At 35.9% G+C, this 23,686-nt stretch overlaps 1 protein-coding gene across 7 annotated transcripts in view; it reads right to left on the bottom strand.

The window, feature by feature from the left end:
* Positions 1–23,686, bottom strand: part of Hecw1 (HECT, C2 and WW domain containing E3 ubiquitin protein ligase 1) — a 417,595-nt gene that overhangs the window by 69,634 nt on the left and 324,275 nt on the right. For all 7 annotated transcript variants that reach the window (XM_058576839.1, XM_058576837.1, XM_058576840.1 and 4 more), the window contains 3 exons: positions 16,487–16,621; positions 3,893–3,998; positions 2,880–2,976 (listed from right to left, as the gene is read on the bottom strand). In XM_058576839.1, the coding sequence (XP_058432822.1) occupies positions 2,880–2,976; positions 3,893–3,998; positions 16,487–16,621 (338 nt within the window). The remainder of the gene's footprint in view (positions 1–2,879; positions 2,977–3,892; positions 3,999–16,486; positions 16,622–23,686) is intronic.

Raw genomic sequence — 23,686 nt, 5'->3', positions numbered from 1 at the left:
GATCCCCATTTGAGGACCAGAGAAAGTTTCTTCGGGGTTCTGGAGAGAGGAAGTCTTCTTTTCAATTCTTGGACATTTATGGATCTCACATTGCTTTCAGAGGGAGGAAGGATTCCCCTTGGGATTCCTTGAGGATTCCCTAAAATTGTTATCAGTCAAGCAGCTGTGGCTGGCTTCCTTGGTCTCATGAGCTAGATTTCCCCAAGAGCAAGTTTTTGCGAACTTTTGAATGCCATGGCCTCTAGGTCTCTCATAGTCACTGTGGGACTCCTGTTTCTGATGAGATATTGGCTTTCTCAAACTGGGGTCCACAATTTCCTTAGGGTCCATTAATTTCTTGAAATTATCTGCACAGATTTCCATTTACATGTGAGGGAGAATAGAAAATGGCTTTCATCAGATTCTCAAAGGATTCTATAACCTTAAAACGGCTATTAGTTTCCATACTAGGTAATTTCCAAAGTTCTTCCAATTCCAACATGCCCTGATTTTAGGTCCACTCAGCTGTGAAAAATTAAAATTGTGTAATTCCATACCACTTCAAAACCTTTAAGGGTTCTTGAAGTTTGTTAAAACGTGATATTACATAGGAAGGTTAAAAACAGTTCACTTTTCTCTGGAAATATATTCCACTCTTTTACATAGGGGATTAATATTTTTTAAAACCTAGAGATCAAAATGATACTCTAGTGCCTTTGGTCAATTTAAATTCCTCTAAAAAGTACCCAGTAAACTCATGATTTAGTGGTAGAACGAGTAACAACAACAACAAAATGTTCAAGTGCAGTCATGTATCAGAATCACTTCAGGTAGTACAAACCCCTTGGAATCCCTTGAGGATTCCCTAAAATTGTTATGAGTTAAAGAGCAGCCCCCCAGAAAGGCCCTACGTGACCAAGTAAGGCAGGTCATTCTTACGAGTTGAACAGGGACTGGGGATGTAGCTCAGTGGTTGCTCCCTAGCTGAACATGTGGGAGGACCTAGGTTTGATCCCCAGCACAGGAAAAAAAGGAAAAAAAAAAAGTAGTGTTTCCTATCTTTAAGTAGAAGATCAGGTTCTGAGGGACGGAGCAGATACAAAGATAAGGAAGTTGAAAGCCCTTCTCCAAAGGACTGACAGTGTGTAGGGAGACAAGCAAATGACAGAATCCAAGAGATCTAAAAGTATCTCAGAGGTGCAAAAAGAAAGCTATTAAAACTAGACAAGAAAAATACTAACGTCTGCCTGGGTCATTGAAATTTTACATTTGATCTGAGTCTTTAAAAAGGAGCTGAAGTAGCCAGGTGCAATGGTGCATAGCCAGCCTCTGCACTTAGCAAGGCCCTAAGCAACTTAATGAGACTCTGTCTCAAAATAAAAAATAAAAAGGGCAGTGGTTATGGGACCCTGAGTGAAATCCCTGATACCAATAAAAGAAAAAGAAAAAAAAAAAAGGAGGGGGATGAGATGCCCTTAATGGAAAGGCTACTCAGGAAAGACAAAGGCAGAGGCCTGTTTGGTGGAGGCGGAGACCCTTGGAGGATAAAACTTAGTGCAGAGGGAGAATTAGGTGAGGGCCAGACTTTGAAGACCCTGGATGCTGTGCTTAGAAATCGTGACTTCATTTCATTCACAGGGAGCTCTGTGAGCTTTTTTGGAGGGCAGGGGGAACATGATTTGATCTGTGCTATCAGAAGGTAACTCTAGTTGTCATGGGGTGGTAGGGGATATCTTATGAGAGGCCCTTGTGAAGTCGAGAGGAGAAATGATGAGGACTCAAACTTGGGCCCTGGCAGGGAGAAGAGAAAAGGACTGGAAGAGAGAATGCACAGAGGTTAATATTCACAGGTGAAGGTCGGGGGAGTGGTGTTGAGGTCAGGGGCAGCAGAGAGAATGGGAGTTCTGATTTATAGAGCAAAACTGCAGGGAAAAGAGGTGTTAATGAGAGGGCAGTGAGGGGAAAGAGTAGTGAGTGAGCCATCTGGAGGAGTTGGCAAGGATTCAAATGGGTATTCCAAGGTGTTAGTGATTCACTGAGGAACTCAAAGCAGAGTATTATAGGTACCAGCCAGATTCAAGAGGCCACCAAATGGGAAAGGAAGAATTAGAGGCAGTCATGAACTGAGTTTCCACTCCACTTCCCTTCTCTAATTCTTTATGGGCATCCTCACTGAAGCTTTCCAACAAGGCCCACATTGTGACCTCGTCCCAGTGATGAGACTGGGGAAAGAGGATTGAATAATATGTCTGTATTAGGGACCCTGAGCTGGAGTAAGATTTCAAACCCCAAAGGGCCACACCCTTAACCCCCATGCATGTCAGGTTTTTGAAATGTTAAACAGTGAACTGAAGAAGAGAGATTTTGAGTCTCTGGGTGAGAAAGCAAGATTATGTTCAGGGAATATTTTCTCTTTTTATTATTAGTCCAGGTGGCTGTCCTTTCCAAATGAAGTGATTTGATTTCAGAGACACTTGCTCAGAAATGTCTCTAATGGATGCTAGGTTGTTAGGACAACTATTTTTCTTGGTTGGCTTTTGTAAATGGTGACTCAAAATTCTGTTTACTACTAAACAAATTTTAAAATTAAAAATGATTTATATGGTGCCTCACATAAGTAGTCTTCAATGACAACTATTTGGTTTCCTTTCTGTGTTTGTCTCCAAGTCAATGGAAATCACTTCAGTAACTTGACAATATGACTTTATCTGCTACTGCTACTTTCCAGAATACTGGGCCTTTCATTTTGAGGATTCAGGTTACAATTTAAATGCAAGAATAAAATGCAATAGAAGTTTCTTCTCCTCTCTCTCTCTCTCCATGGAAGTGTTTTCCCATCTGAAAAAGAAAAAGAAAATCTAGAAAGACCTAGAGCTCTAGGGGTGAGGGATGAGCCCTACCTGAGTGTGTGATTTCTTGCCAAGCTTGGCTGACGCTCTTGTAGCATTTCAAAAATGTTTGGCTGGCGAAGAAATGCCACGATCTTGTCATTATATGCTGAAACAGACAAAAGATCACAGTTGTGGTTGAGTCTGTAGCCCAGGCATGATTTCTCTGATAACAGGAAAATGCCTGCTTGATACCAGGATTAATGTAGGAATTTGAAGTACTCATAAATAAGAGTAAGCTCATTTTAAAAGTATGACATAATAGCATTATTATTATTTTTTAAAGATCAAACTCAAAGTGAACCAGATCTAAGTTAAGCATCCATAATATGTCAGGCTCTTGGCTGGGTGTTAACTCATCTCTGCTTGAACAGGTGTGGGAGAATAAAACAGCTCTCCCATGAAAGGAGTTCTCTCTTCCTTCTATCTTTTCTTGGTCCTTTTGCCACAGATATTATGGCAAAAGACTCTTTAAGAGTTCAAAGAGATCCTTTTCTGCGTACTTGATCTTTAAGTCCATGGCCATGTGTTGATTTCCCAGTAACCAAGATGGAAATACTCAGTATCTAGACTCTCTCATCTCATTTCCCTTGATACAAGGGGCACACGTTTTAGAAAGAGGTAGTGAGGTTGCTAATGAAGACTGCAAACTCTCATCATTCATACACAGAAAGAGAGCTATAAATTAAAGGCTGCATCTAGCAACAATAAAATCCACCACCTCAATTAAACTTTGTTTTTCTGGACAGAGTCGATAAACAATTGAATGGAATAAAGAAAAAAGGGGTGAGAGGGACTGGAAGAGAGTAGAGAAGAGAGAGGCAGGGGAAGAAAGAAGGATAAAGTGAAAAGGGGCAGAGGGAATAATGGGAGTGAAAGGTGGAGGAGTGTCATAAAAGAGCAGAAAGAAAATACAAAATCTTGGATATTGAAGGATTCACGATAACAACAACAGCAACAGCAAAACAACAACAAAAAGGGCTAAGTATTGGGTAGCCAGGGGTTAAAAGAAGCATTATACATACCCAGTGGCAATGATTCATGTTGATGTTGGCTTCGAATAGCAGCTACTAGGCTGTGTCCTGGCCTAGCCAGTAAGGAGGCTCCTCTGTTTCTAGAGACTTCTGAGGCCTAATTTTAAAATAAAAGTGTAAGATTGAAAAATCTGTCATCATTTTCAGATGATCTTTTGATACCAATTTTTCAACACAAGGGGTAAAAGATACTGACATCACCTAAGTTAAAAAAATAATAATAAGGTTACAATCTTCCAGGTGGTGGTAAAATAAGCAAGATTCTAAAAATGACTGAGTAGTTAATATGCTATATTATGTTTTTTCTTTCCTTTAAAATTTTTTAAAAATATTTTTTAGTTGTAGAGGGACACAATCCCTTTATTTTATTTATTTCTTTTTATGTGGTGCTGAGGGTAGAACCCTGTGCCTTACACATGCTAGGAAAGTACTCTACCACTGAGCCACAACCCCAGGCCTGAATTATGTTTTTAAGAAAGTGATTGTGTCAACTGTCATGGATATTAATCAAATTAATATACTGAATAGACTAAGAAACATTCTCATCAAAAGTATGATAAAGAGAGAGAAATTCTACATACATATTATAAGCAAGACTGATTCATAACCCTTCTTTCTCAAGGTGAGAACTGCATTTCAATATAGGACTTGGTCTTTAAAACAGTGTTGACTATATTCAAAGTGCATTCTTTCTTGAGCGCCTACTGTGCGTTCATTCACTGTACTGGCTTCACTTCATACAGTATCTTGTATCCTCACAAATTCTGATCTAATCTCCCCAGAGCAGACACCACCAAACAAAGCCCCTGAGGCCTGATTATTCCTAAGCCCCACCTGCTAAAACTCCCCTCCACCCCAGGAGTGCATTGATCTGGTGGTCTTTGTAGACAAAACTCCACTACAGTACCCCCCCACCCCCCATTTTATCCTACTTTATATAGGTGAGAAAGGAAGCTGAGAGCTATTTCAACCAGCTTCAGTCTTAGGCCACTATTTGGCACCTTGAAAGAGGAAGAGGTTAATAACTCCCAGTCCTTATGCTCTCTTTCTCTCTCCCTCAGTAGATTAGCCCAAGAAGAAATGGAAAGAAGGACAGTTGGGCATAGGCAGTCACCATCTATTCTTGTCAACTCTTTTGACCTCTCCATGGAGACAATTCTTCATTTCTCGTTAGGAATCTATTTTCCATTGTGTTTGTGTGTATGTGTTCTTGCTGCACTAATTGGTTCTTGGGCATATATATGTATACATATTTGTTTCTTCCCCCGCCTCATTTTTAGCATTTAAAAAAATGTGATTATTTTTCCTTGCCTTGCCTTTTGAGGGTAAAGGTTTTTGGTTTGTTTATTTTTATTTGTTTGTTTCTTTCTTTTTTTTCTCCCCCCTAACAAATTTTCTTATTTTTTCTCTCTCTTCCTTTAATTGTTTTTTCTATCTTTTCTCTTCCTTCCTTATAACCATCACCTTATATATCTGTTATGTTTTAGAAATGAGGTGTCTCTCAAAAGCTCATGGGTGAAATAATGAAAGAAAGTTTAGAGGTGAAATGATTGGGTTATGAGAGCCTTAACCTAATCAACGTATTAATCCCCTCATAGGTATTAACTGGGTGGTACCCATAGGCAGGTCAGGTGTGGTTGGAGGAGGTGGGTCATTAGGGGCGTGCCCTTGTGGTATATATTTTGCTCTTGTTGATCAGTCTCTGCTTCTGGGTACAATGTTCCCATCTGCTTTCATTTGCCATACTCTTCTTTCATAATGTTCTGTTTCATCTTGGACCCCAGAGAATGGATTCGGCCCTCTGTGAACTTAGACCTCTGAAATGTGAGCTCCAAAAGTAATGTTTTTTCCTCTAATTTTTCTTGTAAGGTCTTTTGATTACAGCAGCGAAAAGCTGACTAAAATAGAAATTGGTACCAAGAAGTGGGGTTGTTACTGTGACTAACATGACCTTGTGGTTCAGAAGCTATTGGAGCTTTTTGGAACTTGTGGGAGGAATTTTGGAAACTGTGCAAATTGGAAACAATGCAAACTGGAAAAGCTTTAGAATATTGAAGGTGGACCTTTATGGGAAGTTTCAGTGGGAGCTCAGAAAACTAGAATTTTGATGGGAATGTGGACAGTAAAAACTGGGCTCATGAGGTTCAGAGGAAAAGAAGGACACTATAAGAAATTGGACTAGAGGCCATTCATGTTATGTTCAGGTTAAGAAGTTATCTGCTTTTTCTCCATGTCCTGAGACTTTCTGTGAGGCTGAATTAAGTTTTTTGCTTTCTTCATTTTTTATTGGTGCTTTATAGTTGTACAGAATTTATTGTTACATATTTGTACATGTGCACAATGTAACAATATAATTGGCCCAATATCACCCCTTCTCCCTTTCTGCCTCCCACCCCTAGGTCCCTTTCCTTTACTGATCTCCCTTTGAGTTTTAGGAGATCTACCCCCACCTTTGTTTTCCTTTTTCCTCTCTAGCTTTCACATGTGACAGACAGCATGCAACCCTTAACCTTCTAACTGACTTATTTTGCTTAACATGATGGTCTCTACTTCCATCTATTTTCCTTAAAATAACATAATTTCATTTTTTAATGGCTGAGTAAAACTCCATTGTTTATATATACCACATTTTCTTTATCTATTCATCCACTGATGGACATCTAGGGTGGTTCCATAGTTTGGCTATTATGAATTGTGCTGCTATAAACATGAGTATGCATGTATCATTATAATTGGATGACTTTTATTATTCAGGGTAAATACTGAGAAAGTGGTATAGCTAGGTCATATGGTGGTTCCATGCCTAGTCTTTTGAGGAGCCTATGAGTCTGAGTTTAAAGGTGATGAACTTCTTAATCTGGCAGAAGAAATTTCTAGGCGTAAAGTGTTCAGGCAGTGTCATGAATATTGCAGGCAGTTTTTAGCCAAGTTTACTATGATCATCAGGAGCAGAAAGCAAAGCAGAAAGATTTAATTGCTGTTTGACCAGAAAATTGTGAGTAAAACTGGTGCTATGGAAGGTGTGGTTGTTAAAAAACTTATAACCACTAAAGGAACTAACTACTTTACCCAAAACAATAGGACAGATGACTTGAGAGTATCTCAAGAATTGGTAAGACACACCCATCTCAGCCTCAACAGTGTAAAAGAAAAATTATTTTGAGTAGAGACCAGTGGGGCACTCTGCTTGCACAGGGGGTCCTAGGAAGTTGTTTTACTATGCTCTGTCATCCAGATGCTTAGAGACTTGGCTACTGCTCAAGATAGTGACAGGGCTTGGCAGCAACTATGGAGTGCTGGTTCTGTAGGAATGTAGGATGCTGTAGTTAGGGAGTCATGGAGGTTTCCACTAAGATCTCAAAGAAAGGCCTGGGAGGCCAGGCAAAGTGCAGCAGTTTCAGAGTCCCTGTGGGCTGCCTCTGAAAGGATGATACTTGGAGATGTGAGGAGGAAACTGAAGCTGCAGTGGAGACCCCCCCAGGATTAAGAAATGCGAGTGCTATGAAATGTCTACTGAGGAAAGTTGCAGGAAATGAGCACAGAAAAGCCAAGAAAGAGGCCATGTGGGCACCAAAATAAACCATTGTGGAGGTACACAAGCTTTTGAGAGAGAACATCACAATCTATAGACTATTTCATTTAGCAGTAGTTCAATACACTTCTCAGTGACTCATGGAACATTCTCCAAAATAACCATATAACTCTTAGAGAACACGTATAACCATATAAATCCTAGAGAACACGTATATATAAAAACTGATATAATTCCTTGCATCTTATCAGATAATAAAGGAATGAAATTAGAAATCAACATGACAAAATCCTACAGAACTATATAAACACATGAAGATTATGATGAATGGATGATAGAAGAAATCAAGGGAGAAATAAATAAAGAAATTGAGACTCAAATGAGAATAGTGATACAACATACCAAAACCCCTGGGACTCGATGGAGGCAGTTCCAAGAGGAAAGTTTACAGTTATGAGTGCCTACATGACAAAATCAGAAAGATTCCAACAACCTAATGATGCTTTTCAAAGCCCTTGAAAAAGAACAAATCAATTCCAAATATAAATATATACCCCAAAGCCAAACCTCCAAATCCCCCACCTCCTACAGTTACCAATCAGTTAATCTCATGGGGGATTAATTCACTAATTGAGTTGTTAAGACTTTCACAACTAAATAATTTCTTCCCCAGACTTTCTTGCCTTGTCTCACATGTGAGCTTTTGGGGGACACTTCACTTCCAAACCATAACAGATGCCCACTCTCATCACTCCTATTTAATATAGTGCAAGAAATTCTAGCCATAGCAATTAAGAAAGAGAAGTAAATAAAAAGGAATAAAAATAGGAAAGGAAGAAGTTAATTATCAGTGCTGATAAGATCTTTTACCTAGAAGTTTCAAAAAAACTTCACCAAAAAACTTCTAGAGCTAATAAACCAACTTGGCTAAGTAGCAGATTCTAAAATCAACATAAAAAATCAATAGCTTTCCTATATACCAACAATGAATCTTCTGAGAAAGAAATCAGGGAAACAATTCTATTCACAATAGCCTCAGCCAATAAACAAACAAACCTAGGAATAAATTTAACCAAGTAGGTGAAAGACCTTTACAATGAAAACTAGAGAACACTGAAAAAGACACAAGTAGATGGAAAGACCTCCCATATTCATGGATAGGTTGAATTACTATTGTTAAAATGGTGATTCAACCAAGAGCAATATACAGATTCAATACAATCCCCATCAAAATACCAATGATCAGTATGTCAAAATGCATTCTACTGTCATATATGACTAATTAGAACAAATTAATAATAAAATTAAAAAGATAACCTCTAATATGATAAAAAATATAGCAATGACATTCTTCACAGAACTAGAAAAAGCAGTCCTAAAATTCATTTGGAAGAACAAAAGATGCAGAAATTGTTTTTGGAAAAAACAATTTTAAGCCAAAAAAGCAATGCTGAAGGCATCACAATACCTGATTTCAAATTATACTACAGAGCTACCATAGCAAAAACTGCATGGTACTGGCATAAAAATAGACATATAGACCAATGGTATAGAATAGAAAACAGAGACAAACTCACACATCTATAGTCATCTGATCCTTCACAAAGTTTCCAAAATCCTACATTGGAGAAAAGCCAGTCTGGGATGGTGCTGGGAAAACTGGTTATCCATGTGTGGAAGAATAAAACTAGACTGTTATCTCTCACCCTGCACAAAAATCAACTCAAAATGGATCGAAGATGTAGGAATTAGACCAGAAAAGTTTTGCAATTTCTAGAAGAAAATGTAGAGTCAACACTCCAGCTTATAGGCACAGGCAACGACTTTCTCAAAGGACCCCTAAAGCTCAGGAAATAATGCCAAGAGTTAATAAATGAGAGAGCATCAAATTAAAAATCTTCTGCATAGAAAAGGTAACAATTAGAAATGTGAAGATAGAACCCATAAAATTGGAGAAAAATCTTTGTTTTCTACTCTTTAATATCTAGATATTTAATATCTATGTAAAGAGATAAAAAACCTTACACCAAAAAAAATAACCCAATTAAAAATAGGCAAATGAATTACACAGATCTTCTCAAAAGAAGAAATATAAGTGGCCAACAAATATATAAAAAATATTCAACATCATTAGTAATTTGGGAAATGCTAATAAAAACTACACTTAAAAAATAAACTACACTGAGATTTCATTTTACACTGTCAGAGTGGCAGTCATCAAGCATACAAATCATACTAAATGCTGGAGAGGATGTGGAGAGAAAGGAACACTTTTACGTTGTTGGTGGGATTGTAAATTAGTACAATCACTATGGAAATCAATATGGAGGTTTCTCAAAAGACCAGGCATGAAACCACCATATGACCCAGCTATATTACTCCTCAGTATTTATCCTAAAGAATTAAAGATACATACATGCCCAGGTTTATAGCAGCACATTTCACAGTAGCCAAACTATGGAACCAGCCTAGGTGTCCATCAATGGGTGAATGGATAAAGAAAATGTGGAATATATACACAATGAAGTTTTATTCAGCCTTGAAAATGAAATTATGTCATTTTAAGGAAATGGATGGAACCAGAGACCATTATGTTAAGCAAAATAAGATATACTCAGAAGGTCAAGTATTGTGTTTTTTCTCTCATATATGGAAGCTAGAGAGGGAAAAGTAAAAGGAAGTTGGAGGGAGGGTGGGGATCTCACGAAAACAAAGGGAAATCAGTAGGGGAAAGGAATCAGGAGGTGGGAGGTGCAGAAGGAGGGGTAAGTGCTGGGGAGTGATATTGGCTAAGTTATATTAGCCAATATATTGCGTGCATGTACAAATATGTTATAGCAATTCTATCATTATACACAACTATAAAGCATCAATTAAAAATGTGAAAAAGAAAAAAATACAAAATTCATTCACAGTTAATTTAGGAGAGATGATGAGATCCTAGTCTACAAAGATCAGGTCAATTCCAAATGGTCACTTAGGACTGGTCATGTGTGATATTGCCAATTTTAATGTAGGATAATTAAAGACATGCTAATCGCTGTTTTTTTTTTTTTAGATCCTACTTCCACAATCCACACTGACAAAACAACAACAACAACAACAACAAAACATCCTTTGTCTGCAGATTTGAACTACCAGCCTTTTCTTCTCTTCTGGAAGTGGTAAGGATGCAGATTTATCCTTTTCTCTCATTGCCTAGGGCTTAATTGAGGGACTAGGAAATAGATTCTAGTCACTTTGGTGGACTTCTCACCTTGATGCCATTAGCACTCAGCTCTGTTCAGCTAGGGTAGCCAGAAACTGAGACTTGGAAGCTGATACTTCTGAAGCAGCACTTTATAGTTTCAATTAAATGGTTACAATACAAAGTGATATTAATAAAGTATGCAGTATAGAGTTCCACATTTATTTTTTTTTGTAAATGTTTTCTGGAACTGAAATGATATGTTTCTTTTCCCTGGAGGAAATTATAAGAGTTCATCTTTATGTGTTTAAAACATTTCTGATGCTGTAAAGACAGAGTTCTCAAAGACCACTCAACTGAATATTACCTAAGTGATGATCTACAGAGAGAAATTGGGGAAACAGTTAAATCTGATATCAAGCTTTGAGAACTCAGAAGCTCCTTGCTGTTAAACTCCAAGTAAAGATGCATAACTGTTAGTGGGTCACCCTAAAAAGAATTGGGATTGTGTGTGTGTGTGTGTGTGTGTGTGTATGTGTGTGTGTGAATGATCAAACCTAAGGTTTTACGAATGCCAGGCAAACACTCCACCACTGAGCCACATCCCCAGCCCATGAAATGGCCTTTGAAACAGGGAGGGCTCCTTCTATTCCTGGCTTTAAAGGAAATTTGTGTGTTGCAGGGCTTCATTTTTTTGGTGCTGAGGGTTTAACTCAGGGGTGTTCTACCACTGAGCTATGCTCCCAGTTTTTTTTTTTTTTTTTTTTTGGTACCAGGGATTGAACTCAGGGGCACTCGGGCACTAAGCCACATCTCCAGCCCTATTTTGTATTTTATTTACAGACAGGGTCTCACTGAGCTGCTTAGCACCTTGTTTTTGCTGAGGCTGTCTTTGAACTTGTGATCCTCCTGCCTCAGCCTCCCAAGCTGCTGGGATTTCAGGCATGTACCATTGTGCTAGGCCCTACAGATCTTTTTAATTTGTGTTTTTAGGCAAGGTCTCATTAAGTTGCTGAGGCTAATCTCAAACACAAACTTATAATCCTCCTGCCTCAGCCTCCAGAATTGCTGAGGCTCTCATTTTATGGGAAAAATGGCACCTACTTCTGAGTTTACTTGCTAACTGGCAAAACTAAGCCAGATTGGAGAATTCAGAATCCAGATAAAATCCAGCTACCCTAAGGCAGATGGCTAACTGGCAAATATGCATCAAGCCAACTATGAGAGAGTTAGAAGAAACAACACTGGGGGCAGATAGAACTTGTAGGTTCCCTGAGCCATAGAACCATCTGCCAAGGGTTGGTATTGCAAAACTCAGAGAATAGAATCAGAAGATGAGATGATTAGACAGAAACATTCTTCTCCAACCAGAGGCCATGGAATTGACAGAGAGGAAGACAGTTTCAGGCAGGGATGAAGAAAATTCTGAAGGCTGGGGATGTGGCTCAAGCAGTAGCACGCTCGCCTGTATTGCGTGCGGCCTGGGTTCGATCCTCAGCACCACATACAAGCAAAGATGTTGTGTCTGCCAAAAACTAAAAAATAAAATATTAAAAAAGTTCTCTCTCTCTCTCTCTTAAAAAAAAAAAAGAAAATTCTGAGATTCTAAGATTGAGGTAGAATGTGTTAGGATCTGTACAGTCCTGAAGTGGTATCAAACAATCCATCCTGAATGACTGATTTGAATCTCACTGGAAACTTGATGCTAACATTGCTTTTCTAACTCTTGCAAATGATGAAAGCCTGGATTTTCCACTTAAAACTAAAATTACATGTTTGAAATTTCCTGGCATTTGAACCTTTTGGTCTGAGTTTCTGAGATGTGTGTGTGTGTGTGTGTGTGTGTGTGTGTGTGAGAGAGAGAGAGAGAGAGAGAGAGAGAGAGCGAGAAAGAGAGGAGAAGAAGAAAGAAGAGGAGGAGGAGGAGGAAGCAGCGCAGGAGAGAAGGGCTCCAGGTGCCCTGGTGATCCGCCTTTCCCCAGACACATTATGATTGATTATTCTATGACTAATGAAAACTCGGTGCAGTTGGGGCTTACTTTTAGTATTTTTTTTTCTTTTGATGTTGACAGCTTTAATCATAGTTGTAAATGTGAAAACTGCAAACATTGAACTCCCCAGGCAAAACAGAAGATATATCCTAAGAAAATAGTTTTCAGTGGCTAGTAAACAAGCTTCTCTTCAGCATTGCAATTTGCAAGTGTATATTGGTATTTTTTAAAAGTCATGATTAAAAATTACAGAATTTAGACTTATTGGGTTAACAATCAGTTAATGCTTCTCTGAGAACACTGGAGACCTAAATTTAAAAAAAAAATCAACCAAAATAATGAGGAAAGGCCAAAATAATGAATGAGCACCATCTTTAGTTTTTTTGTTTGTTAACAAAGTTTTCAGAATTAAGAAAACAAAAGAGAGATCTACGTTTGAGTTGTTCAGTATTTCTATACTGTCAAAAGTGACAACAAACATAATGTACAAAATTTTGAGTTAAATGATAGTAGAACCATAGTAGAATTCATGGAAGAATTTTAATGACATGGAAGTTATCTAAAAGGTACACTGTAAAGGTACAGTAGGATTCGGAACCGTAGACAGTATGATCAAAGCTTTTCCTTCTATGTGCACCAAGGAGTGATTCCAGATGGGGAATTATGCTCATTTTTAAAATGTTCTTCCAAGTTCTTTAAAGTTTTCTGTATCCAGTACATATTTTTTATAATTAAGAAAGTTTATATTCAAAGGTGTATGAATTTTATAAATTTCCAAGAAAACTTATAATTAAGTGTAGATTATAAAGGATTAAGAGGGCATTTACTAATTTTAGAAAGTAATGTAGAAATTATTTTCCCTACAGGCAGGCACCTTGAATGACATCTCCATATCAGCTGAGCCAGTGAAATGACTTTTGATGTCCAAGAAACTCATGGCAAAGAATAACTAAAGATGATTTCTGTTTCACAGTTAAATGTTTCTCCCTCCTTCCAGACCCTTGAATTTTCTTTAAGCAATCTTTGTTGAGTTTTTCTGTGTATAACTTCCAGAAATTTTCTGACTAGTGATTTTCTAACCCAACCAAGATAAAGTAGTAAAAGAAGTGAAAATGATGTGTTCTGCTTATCCTTCCTTATTAATGTTAATTGATATTGCTAATTATAGTAAAAATAAGAAAAATTTGTTAACCTTCAGTGATTTCTTTACTGATGGGGAGATGAGACCTGATATTCATAGCTCTTTATACTCTTTGTATTTATCTATGTCCAATTCCATTTGGAAGTTATTAGGAGAGCCTCTCCCAACCTCTACCAGGGGCATTTACCCTCTGAGCCACATCCCTAGCCCTTTTTTATTTTGAGACTGGGTCTTGCTAAGTTGCTTAGAACCTTGCTAAGTTTCTGAGGCTGGCCTTGAACTTGTACTCCTCCTGCCTCAGCCTCTTGAACCACTGGGATTACAGGCAAGCTGAAAGACTAATGCATGACAATGAGAGAACATTAATGTGCATCAGCCATCTGTGTACTTCCTAATGTATCCACTCCCAAAATTGGATGTACTGACTCTGTACATCCAATTTTCAACCTTATCCCACCCTCTGTCTTGCTCTTTCTTCAGGTAGCTTCAAACTGGCACATAGGAAACTAAAAAAAATAACAGAGAGAGGTTGTGTTTTAATCATCTTTTTCACCGATGTAACTAAAAGATCTGAACAGAACAATTTTAGGGGAGGAAAAGTTTATTTGAGGGATTACAGTTTCAGAGACCTTAGTCCATAAACAGTTAGCTTCATTCCTTGGGACTTGAGATGAGGCAGAACATCAAGGCAGAAGAGTGTGGTGGTGGGAAGCAACTCACATGATGATAAGGAAGTAAAGAAAGAGAGAGACTCTAATCTCCAGATACAAAATATATACCTCAGAGCCACTTCCCCCAGTGCTCACTTCCTCCAGCCACACCCTAGACACCTTCAGTTCCACTCAGTTAATCCCTATCAGGGGATTAATTCACTGATTAGGTTAAGACTCTCACAACCTAATCATCTTTCAGCTAGTTCTTGACAGATACAGATGGCACTTTGCTGTGAATTTTGATATTGAATAAACTATATTTGGGCTATTTAACAGGTATGCAAGTTGTACCCCTGGTCTCAATCTTGTTCTTTTTATTAGAAAAGTTTTTAATATTTATATTTTCAGGTGAATTTCTTATAATTGGAAGAGATCTATATCTTCAAAGGTGTATGAATTTTATAAAGTAGGTAATTGATGTTTTTGTTTTATTGGCAATAAACATGTCTCTGGTGCGTAGCTTCCTTATAACTTATAGTTATATTAATACTGAAATTTCCTCAATGATATTAAGGAGCTTGGACATTTAAAATAAAGTAAAATAGCATATTTTGAATTGATGTGGAATTTAGAATTTATTCTTGTATAATTTCTAGAAGTACTTTCTGAAGTACAAGATGACTAAAACACAGTTTCTTTCTGAAGTGTTATAAAAGTGCCAGCATGGAGGAGAACTATGCATAATGAGTTGGGACATTGGGGCATTGCTTTCTCTAGTCTATAATAACATCTTCACCTAGAGGGGGGCCTGGTACCCACACAATGCTCAGGGATGTATAATACTCCTCTCTGCATGGCCACACACACATGTATATACAGAAGGAAAGATATAACATGCTTCAGCAGGATTTTAAAACAATAGCACCTAAGATGAACCCATGAAAGACAAATTCGTTTTGTCGCCCATTTTGGCATTAAGTCATAAGTGCCCTTGTGTGGAAACAGTTACATCTCTCAGACTACACAGAGGAATACTCCTGAGAAAGTAGTAAATCATCAGTTCCATACATCAGTGACAGGCTCCTTCCTCCCTTGAGACTTGGGTTTGCTATCTGGAGGGAATGGCTGCCAGGCAGATTGCAATCTTCCCAGTTTTTCCTCCGGCCCTCTCTGGAAACACTTTCTGTGGGGAAGAAATACATATTCCTTTCTTCCCTACACCCTTTTCCCCTACTTCATTGTAATCCAATTCTACAAGCTATTTTATGGGAAATTGTTCTCAGATCCCCTATCTTCTGAGATCCTGGTGGTTTCTGTGGAAAGAGGGCCCAGATTTGGGGGGAATTAAAAAATAATGATTTGCTCATAATACTATCAGGAACTTATTGGAAGTACAAAAGAGCTGTATTTTGAGTTTTTGCCTTAAGAACAGGGGAAAAGGAGGGAGAGGGGATATAGAGACTAAGTCAGAAAGGCAATGAAAGTGAGAGAGATGACAGCCCTTCATGGTCCAGCTGAAGGTAACTATAGCTAGTGACAGAAGATATAAAACCAGGGAACAGCTATGGTAGGATGGGAATAGAGTATTCCTGGGGCCTGGCTAATTTCCCCCAATTTTTAGTCAATGTATACATTTTCCTGAAGTCTTCTCCAGGATCTTAAGTGGAGGTATGGAGGTAGACATTTAAAGCCAGTCATACACTGCATAGCAATTCCATAGTCTCCTCACTATTCACAGGTGATTGGCAGGCCTCTGCAGGGGCAGCTCCAGGCAGAAGTGTGGGATCTCCGGACTGCATTTTCAGTTTCCTTTAAACTACATCAATTTTTAGTAGTGGTGATTTGGACAAATAGGAAGGCAGAAGGAAGGCAATCTGAAGACAAATGTAGAGAGATAAGTGGGTACACCACAGTGGTCATTCATTTTTCTAGAGCATAGTATACACATGACTTCATTTCCATGGAGCAGACAACCATAGATCCTGGTCACTAAGAAATAGTTCTGGCCTCACTAGAAGATTAGAGACTGTGACTGGTGTGCAGTAGGACTGGGGCGGTGCTGGTGATATGGGGATCCTTACCTCTCCAGCGCTGTAACTTCGGAGCCTCTGGAGGTGCTGTCGATGAGTCAGATGATTGGGAAGACGACCGTTCTGAAGAGGGATTCGGGGGTCAATGAAAGTGGTAGCTCGACTGTTGTGGTCCACAAAAAAAGACTGCAGACAGACAGGTGAAGCAAAGCATACTGTGAGAGCAGGTCAATTGGAGTTGGTAAGGTAAGGAAACGTTACAGGCCTCAGGAATCATGCTTATTTCTGTCCCCCACCCCCACCACCACCTTTTAAAAAGTCTACTCCAAACTCATCTAGCTAGATGGGACAGGAGCATTATGCATTTGCTCATTACCTGAATGAAGATAACCCAAATCATCCCTAATGTCACAACCTAAAAGTAATCACCGAATTATTTTGGTGATTTCCCCCTATTCTTTCCCATGCACATATGCAAATCTCTATATATTTTCTCCACAACTGAAGGCACAATTTTGTTATAAGAATTTTTTTTTTCAATTATTATTTCATGATCATTTCCCTAAATTATTAAATATCCTTCTAACACAAAATTTTAATGAGTTTATGGTAGTAAGTGCAATGGATGTATAACAATTAATAATTTATTTCAGTAACTTCAATTTATGGATATTTGACTTTTTAAAAAAACTGTTTTAAAATAATGCTTCAACACTCTTGTTCCTAAATCCTTGTGGTATATATGATACCTATATATGTTCCTATATATGGTAAAAGTTATTCTTTAAAAATTGCCTCTCTTAAAAGAGATAGTTATTATAATTTTTTTTAAAAAATATCTTTTGTTCTATAGGACTATCTCTGAATTACTCTCTTTTGAACAAGATATAATGTTTGGTGAAGACAGATGAACCTTATCTGACCTCAATCAATGCTAATTATAGATATTTTGGGATGTCACCTAACAAAAGTAGGCAAAGAAATTTTACACAAATTTAGAAAGTCATCTGGCAAGTATGAAGTTATAAATATCAAGTATTAGCTGTCATTATAAATAGCCTTTTAAAGAGTTCTATAAAAACTTATCCAGGAAATTGTTTTGTTATGAAGATTAAAAAAAATCTCCACCTCAGGACAAAGGTAAATAATAACTCTTCTAATATATATATCAATATTTGTAACTTGCAATAAAATTTGCCAAGATAGCATCTCATACAGATTTGGAGAAGGCTACATGTCTAACTGGAAAGCTTCAAAAAACCATTATCCTAAGAAAGACTGGGAATAATATTGACCAAATTATATTGTTATATTGTGTGCATCTATGAATATGTAACAACAAATCTCATCATTATGTACAACTAAATGCACCAATAAAAAATATGGGGAAAAATGTAATGTTATATAAAACACTGGTGCAAAGTGCACCAGTTAACCAGTTTGATAAAACTGTTAACAATTATGACCCCTGCAACGTTTTATAAAGTAACTAACTTAATAAAATCACTATTGGAGGGATTTTTAAAAAAGTGATGTTAATGATGTCAAAAATACAAGTAAAGAATTTGAAAAAGACAAAAAATGTGAGTTGAAAAAGCTCCAAACATATCAACATGTTTAGATAACATAAAATTTTAAACATACAAGTAAAAGCTAAATTAATAACTATTAAAAGTAGACTTTATTATTTAAATAAATACATAGAAGTTTATAAATTAAAGAGGTTTCTTTATATTTATGAATATGTGGTAATTTTCTAGTGTAATTACTAAAAAATTGAATTGATTATTGAGCTAAAAGTTAGAAAAATATTTAAGGTTATTGATCTATATTAAGAAACTATCTTTGTGATAGCAGTACAGATATATCCTCTTACCATAAGTACATTTATCATGTTTTTATAATATTCTCACAACTGCTGAGTAATTTTGAAAGAACTCTTAAGAAAGTTAAATGGTAAATAATCATGAATTAGAATTTACCATGGAATTGATAGAAGAAAATGTTTCACACCTATATTTTGGTCATCTTCATTAGAGAAAGTCTGACTGATATGTCTGTTCCCTTTTTGCTCTTGGTAATGGGATGTTAAAGTTTTCTTATTTATTTAAATGTGTGCTTAATTCCACTTAGCTTTCACATTTGCTTTGTTTTCTAATACACAAAAATTTCTATATTCCCATGCATTAAAATATGTAAGTCATTGCTCTCTGGAGGAGAGGTAAATGTTTAAATGCATTATTCTTGCTTTTTAAAAATTTGAGTTAATTGTTAATATCAAATCTTTCATCTTTCTTAAACTTATTTGGTATTATGTGAGATTTTAATTTTATAATTTTCTCAAAGAGCCCATTTCCCCAAATCATCTATTCCCTATTATTTTACTACATATAAGTTTTTTTTTTTAATACTACTGTCTGTTTCAGGAATATTTTTTTCTGTTCCAATGATCTGTGAATTTTTCACTGGCATCACATTATTCCAACCAATGTCTGTAGGGTAAGCTTCCTCTTCCTCTTTTTCAAGATTTTAAAAGTATTCCTGTCTAATTATTTAAATTTTTCCAGATGAACTTATATTAATTTTTATTAAGTTCCAAAGTAGTTCAATTGAGATTTTGTTTAGAATCTCCCAAAGCCAAAAGTTTTTGGTGAAAACTCATTTTTTTATATAGTCATTGTGTCAACTTTGCTTAATATTAAGTGCTACTATCAAGTAAGCTACTTTTCAAGTATATTCCCTTTGATTTTCACTTGCAGATAATGATGATTCTGACTCCTTTACAAGGGCTTCTTAATTTTCATCTCCTTTTTTGTAATGTTGGTGAGAACTTCCAAAACAATGTTAAATAAGAAGCGGGAAAACAATGAAGGTCCAGTTGCAAAATATGATGATGTCTATTGTTTTAAGAAAGTCTTTTTTAGATCATGAAAACACATTCGCATTCTATTAAATTTTGCATTTTTAAATATTCCCCAGAGGCCTGTGTATTGAAGGTTTGGTTCCCAGTTGATGGTGCTGTTGGGTGGTGGTAAACCTTTAGGAAGTAGAGATTAGTGGAAGAATGTTAGATTATTAGGGAGATGACCTTGAAGGGGATGTTGAGACCTCAGTCTCTTCTGGTCTGTCTTCTTGTTTTCTGGTTACCATGAGGTCAATGGGCCTTCTCTTCCATGCACTCATGTCATGATGTGCTGCCACTGGCCCAAAGCAACAGGGTCAAGTGACCATGGGTGACACTTCTGAAACTGTGAGTCAAAATAAATCTTTCCTATTTATAAATTGATCATTTCAGGTATTTTGTCACAGTAATACAAAGCTAACACACATTCATAGTGGGATGGCTTTTTTACTAAGCCCCATAAACTGCTACATCCCATGTTTTAAGTACATCCTCTTTGATTTTCATTTGCAAATGATAATTTTGTCTCCTTCATAAGGACTTTTAAATTTTTAACTCTTTTCTTGTAATAGTGGTGAGAACATCTCATATTTTGGAATTGCCTTTTTATTTGAATGCTTTTTTATTTTTAAAATATAAATATGAGGACTGGGATTGTGGCTGAGTGGTAAAGTGCTCGCCTGGCATACGTGAGGCACTGGGTTCCATCCTCAGCACTACATAAAGATAAATAAATAAAATAAATGTATTGTGTCCATATATAACTAAAAAAATCTTAATTAAAAAATACATAAATATGTATTTGATTTTTATTAAGTACTGTTTTAACATTTCTTAAAATTATCAATTGAAATTCTTTAATAGCTTATAAACTATTGGTTAAGATACCAGTGATCAGGGCTGGCCTTGTGGCTCAGTGGTAGAGCGCTTGTCAGCACATGTGGGGCACAGAGTTCAAGCCTCAGCACCACATAAAAATAAATGAATAAATAAAATAAAGGTATTGTGTCCATCTATAACTAAAAAATACTTTTTAAAAAAAGATACTAGTGATCACAGATTTACTAATAGTAAATGTCCCTTACATCTTTGGGAGAAAATCTATTTAATTGTGGTGGGTCATTCTTTAAATACATGTCTAATTTAACATTTCTTTTTTTAGTGGTAGGGATCAAATATAGGGCCTTGGGTGTTAACCATTCATTTCACCACTGAGCACATCACCAATTCCAAACATTTCATTTTTAAGTAAGTGTTTTTTAGAAGTAAAGTGAGTTTTGCCCATAGTTTTTTTTTTTTAAATTCCCAAGTTCCCTACTTTTATGTGTAATTGTGTGTATTTAGTTCTTTTCAATTTTATCACCTGTGCAAATTCATGTATCCACTTCCACATTCAAGATACAGAAATTTCATTAATACACGGATCCTTCACATTTTCCTTTTGTAATTATATTCATCTCCTTCTCACTCCTGACCCAGCCAATTACTAATCTGTTCTTCATTTCTGTGATTTTATCATTTCAAGAATATTATATAAAAGGAATCATATAATATGTAATCCTCTGAGATTGGCTTTTTTCACTCCAGCACAATTCCTTAACATTCCTTAAGATTTCCCCAAGTTGTTGCATTCAGTCTTTTTTTTTTTTTTAAATTTAAGATCATGGCAGGGATGTACCTGAGGTTGTGTCAATGGCTGTTGCTTTTTGTTTGGTTTTATTAGCAAAATTATGATAGCTTCATGAGATGAAACATACAACTTTCACTTTTTTCCTATATCTGGAATAGATCATAAAGATATCTGAGACTGGAGAAGTAACTTGTTGATGTGTTTGTTACTTATTTCATCACTACAGATTTATTCAATTTTTTACATTTCCCAAGAGTTGTTTTTAAAAATCATTTACATACTATATCTTTGAAAAGTTATCCATTTCTTCCAGGTTTTCTAACATTGATCTCAAACATTTATATATGTATTTATTTTTATTTTATTCTTTAAAATTGTCCTGAATCTGTAACATCTTACTTTTCATTTCTTGGTTTTATTTAACATTTTTCTTAGATTGATTTTTCTTTTACAAACATTATTTCTTATAGTATTTTCTAATTCATACCAGATTTTAATTCATTATTTTCAAATAATTTTTGAAATAATTTTCCACTTTAATTACTTTTCTTGTTACTTCTTTAAGTTCTTGATTTAGAAATTTACATCTTATGTTATTTGCTAGTAAAAACAAAAGCTTTGAATATAGCCTTTCTGTATCTTATGTTTTATTAAGTATTGCTGATATTTATTGTCAGTGATTTCTAAAAATTCTTTTTTTTCTTTGAAGTACTGGGGTTTGAACTTGGGCCCTTGCACATGCTAGGCAAGTGCTTTACCACTGAGCAAAATCCCTACTTCTCTCAATGACTTTTAAGTTTTTATTTTATCTTAAACTCAATAGTCGTCTAGAGCATTGTTTTGAATCCTCAGTAGGCAACTTTATATTTTTGTGGTTGTGTTTAAATTTGTTTTTAAAAATTTAGCTTTACTGTTATGAAATGCCACCTTTTATTTTATTTTAGGTATAAAATGTTATTTCTTAAAAATAAGTTTTCCATAGGATCTTGAAAAGAAATTATAAGCTCTTTTTAAAAAATTGTTTTATTGTGGAGATTATATTTCTATATATTTAATGTATAGATTGTGTACATACAGTTCAGTGGCATTATGTAAATTCTCATAGTTTTGCAACCATCATCAACATCCATTTCTAGAATTTTTTTTTTATCTTTCCAAACTGAAACATGTATCCATTAAACAATAATTTCTCCTTCTTTCCTCCAACCCTATGGTAACCTCTGTTTTTTACTTTCTGTCTTGATGAATTTGTCTATTCTAGGTACCTGATATGAGTGGAATTGTATAATAGTTATTCTTGTGTGTTTGACTTATTTCACTTAACATAGTGTTTTCAAGATTCATACATGTTGTAGTGCATGTCAGAATTTCACTCCTTTTGAAGGCTGATAGTATTCCATTGTATGTATATAACATGTTTTGTTTATTCATTCACATAAGCCCTATATTTAACAAAAGATATGTTTCATTAAAACAGAAATGTCAAACACATTTTCCTATGTATCTTTTAAATTTCTTTTTATTTTTCTCTTTATTTAATAATAATATGGTAGTGTAAACCAATTAGAATCTCAGCTGATTTCTCAACCCAGACTCTCAAAGCTAGGAGGTCCTGGAATAACATACACCAAGCACTGAAAGAAAATGGATGACAACCCAAAATCCTATATCCATAAAAATTAAGCTTCAGGGCTGGGGATATGGCTCAGTTGGTAGAGTGCTTGTCTTGCATGTGTAAGGCCCTGGGTTTGATCCCCAGCAACACACACACACACACACACACACACACACACACAAATTAAGCTTCAGATTTAAAATGAAATAAAAATATTCCTTAATAAACAAACATTAAAAAAATTCATAATTAGAAAGCCTGCTCTACAGAATATTCTCAAAAAAATATTCCATGAAGATGAAATAAAAAGAAAGAAGTGAAAATCAGCAAAGGGAGAAAGAACACTAAAGGAATAGTGAATCAAAGGAGAAACAAATTCAAATTAAAAGCTAGAAGTAAGCCAAAATGAATGGAATACAAATAATATCTCAATAATAACCTTGAATGTTAATGGTTTAAACTCAACAATCAAAAGACATAGACTAGCAAATTGGACTAAAACAACAAGACTCAACAATATCTGTCTCCAAGAGATTCACCTCATAGGTGAAGACATCCACAGACTGAAGGTGAAAGGATGGGAAAAAAACATATCACTCACATGGATCATGTAAACAAGCAGAAGTTTCTATCCTTACATAAAGTGAACTTCAAGCCAAAGTTAATCAGAAGGGACAAAGAAGGACATTTAATACTGTCTTGTTGATGTATAACAAGACATAACAATTATAAATATTTATGCCCCAAACAATGGAGCATCTACATACATCAAACAATTTCAAGAATCAAATAGACCACAACACAATAATACTGGGTGATTTTAACATACCACTTTCACTACTGGATAGATCTTTCAAATAAAAACTAAACAAAGAAACTATAAAAATAAATATAGAACTAAATATTTGCTCATCCATCAATGAGTGAAAATACTTTCTTCTCAGCAGCACAAGGATCCTTATCTAGACCATATATAGACCATATCTTATGCCACAAAGCAATTCTTAGCAAATACAAAAAGATAGAGAAAATGCCCTGCATTCTATTCAGATCATAGTGGAATGAAATTAGAAATCAATGATAGAATAAAAAGCAGAAGCTACT

The sequence above is a fragment of the Marmota monax genome, unplaced genomic scaffold (genome assembly GCF_021218885.2).
Source record: "Marmota monax isolate L192 unplaced genomic scaffold, Marmota_monax_Labrador192_F-V1.1 WCK01_AAM20220418_F8-fsc00109, whole genome shotgun sequence".
NCBI lineage: Eukaryota > Metazoa > Chordata > Mammalia > Rodentia > Sciuridae > Marmota > Marmota monax.
This window is presented reverse-complemented; position numbering and strand designations above follow the sequence as displayed.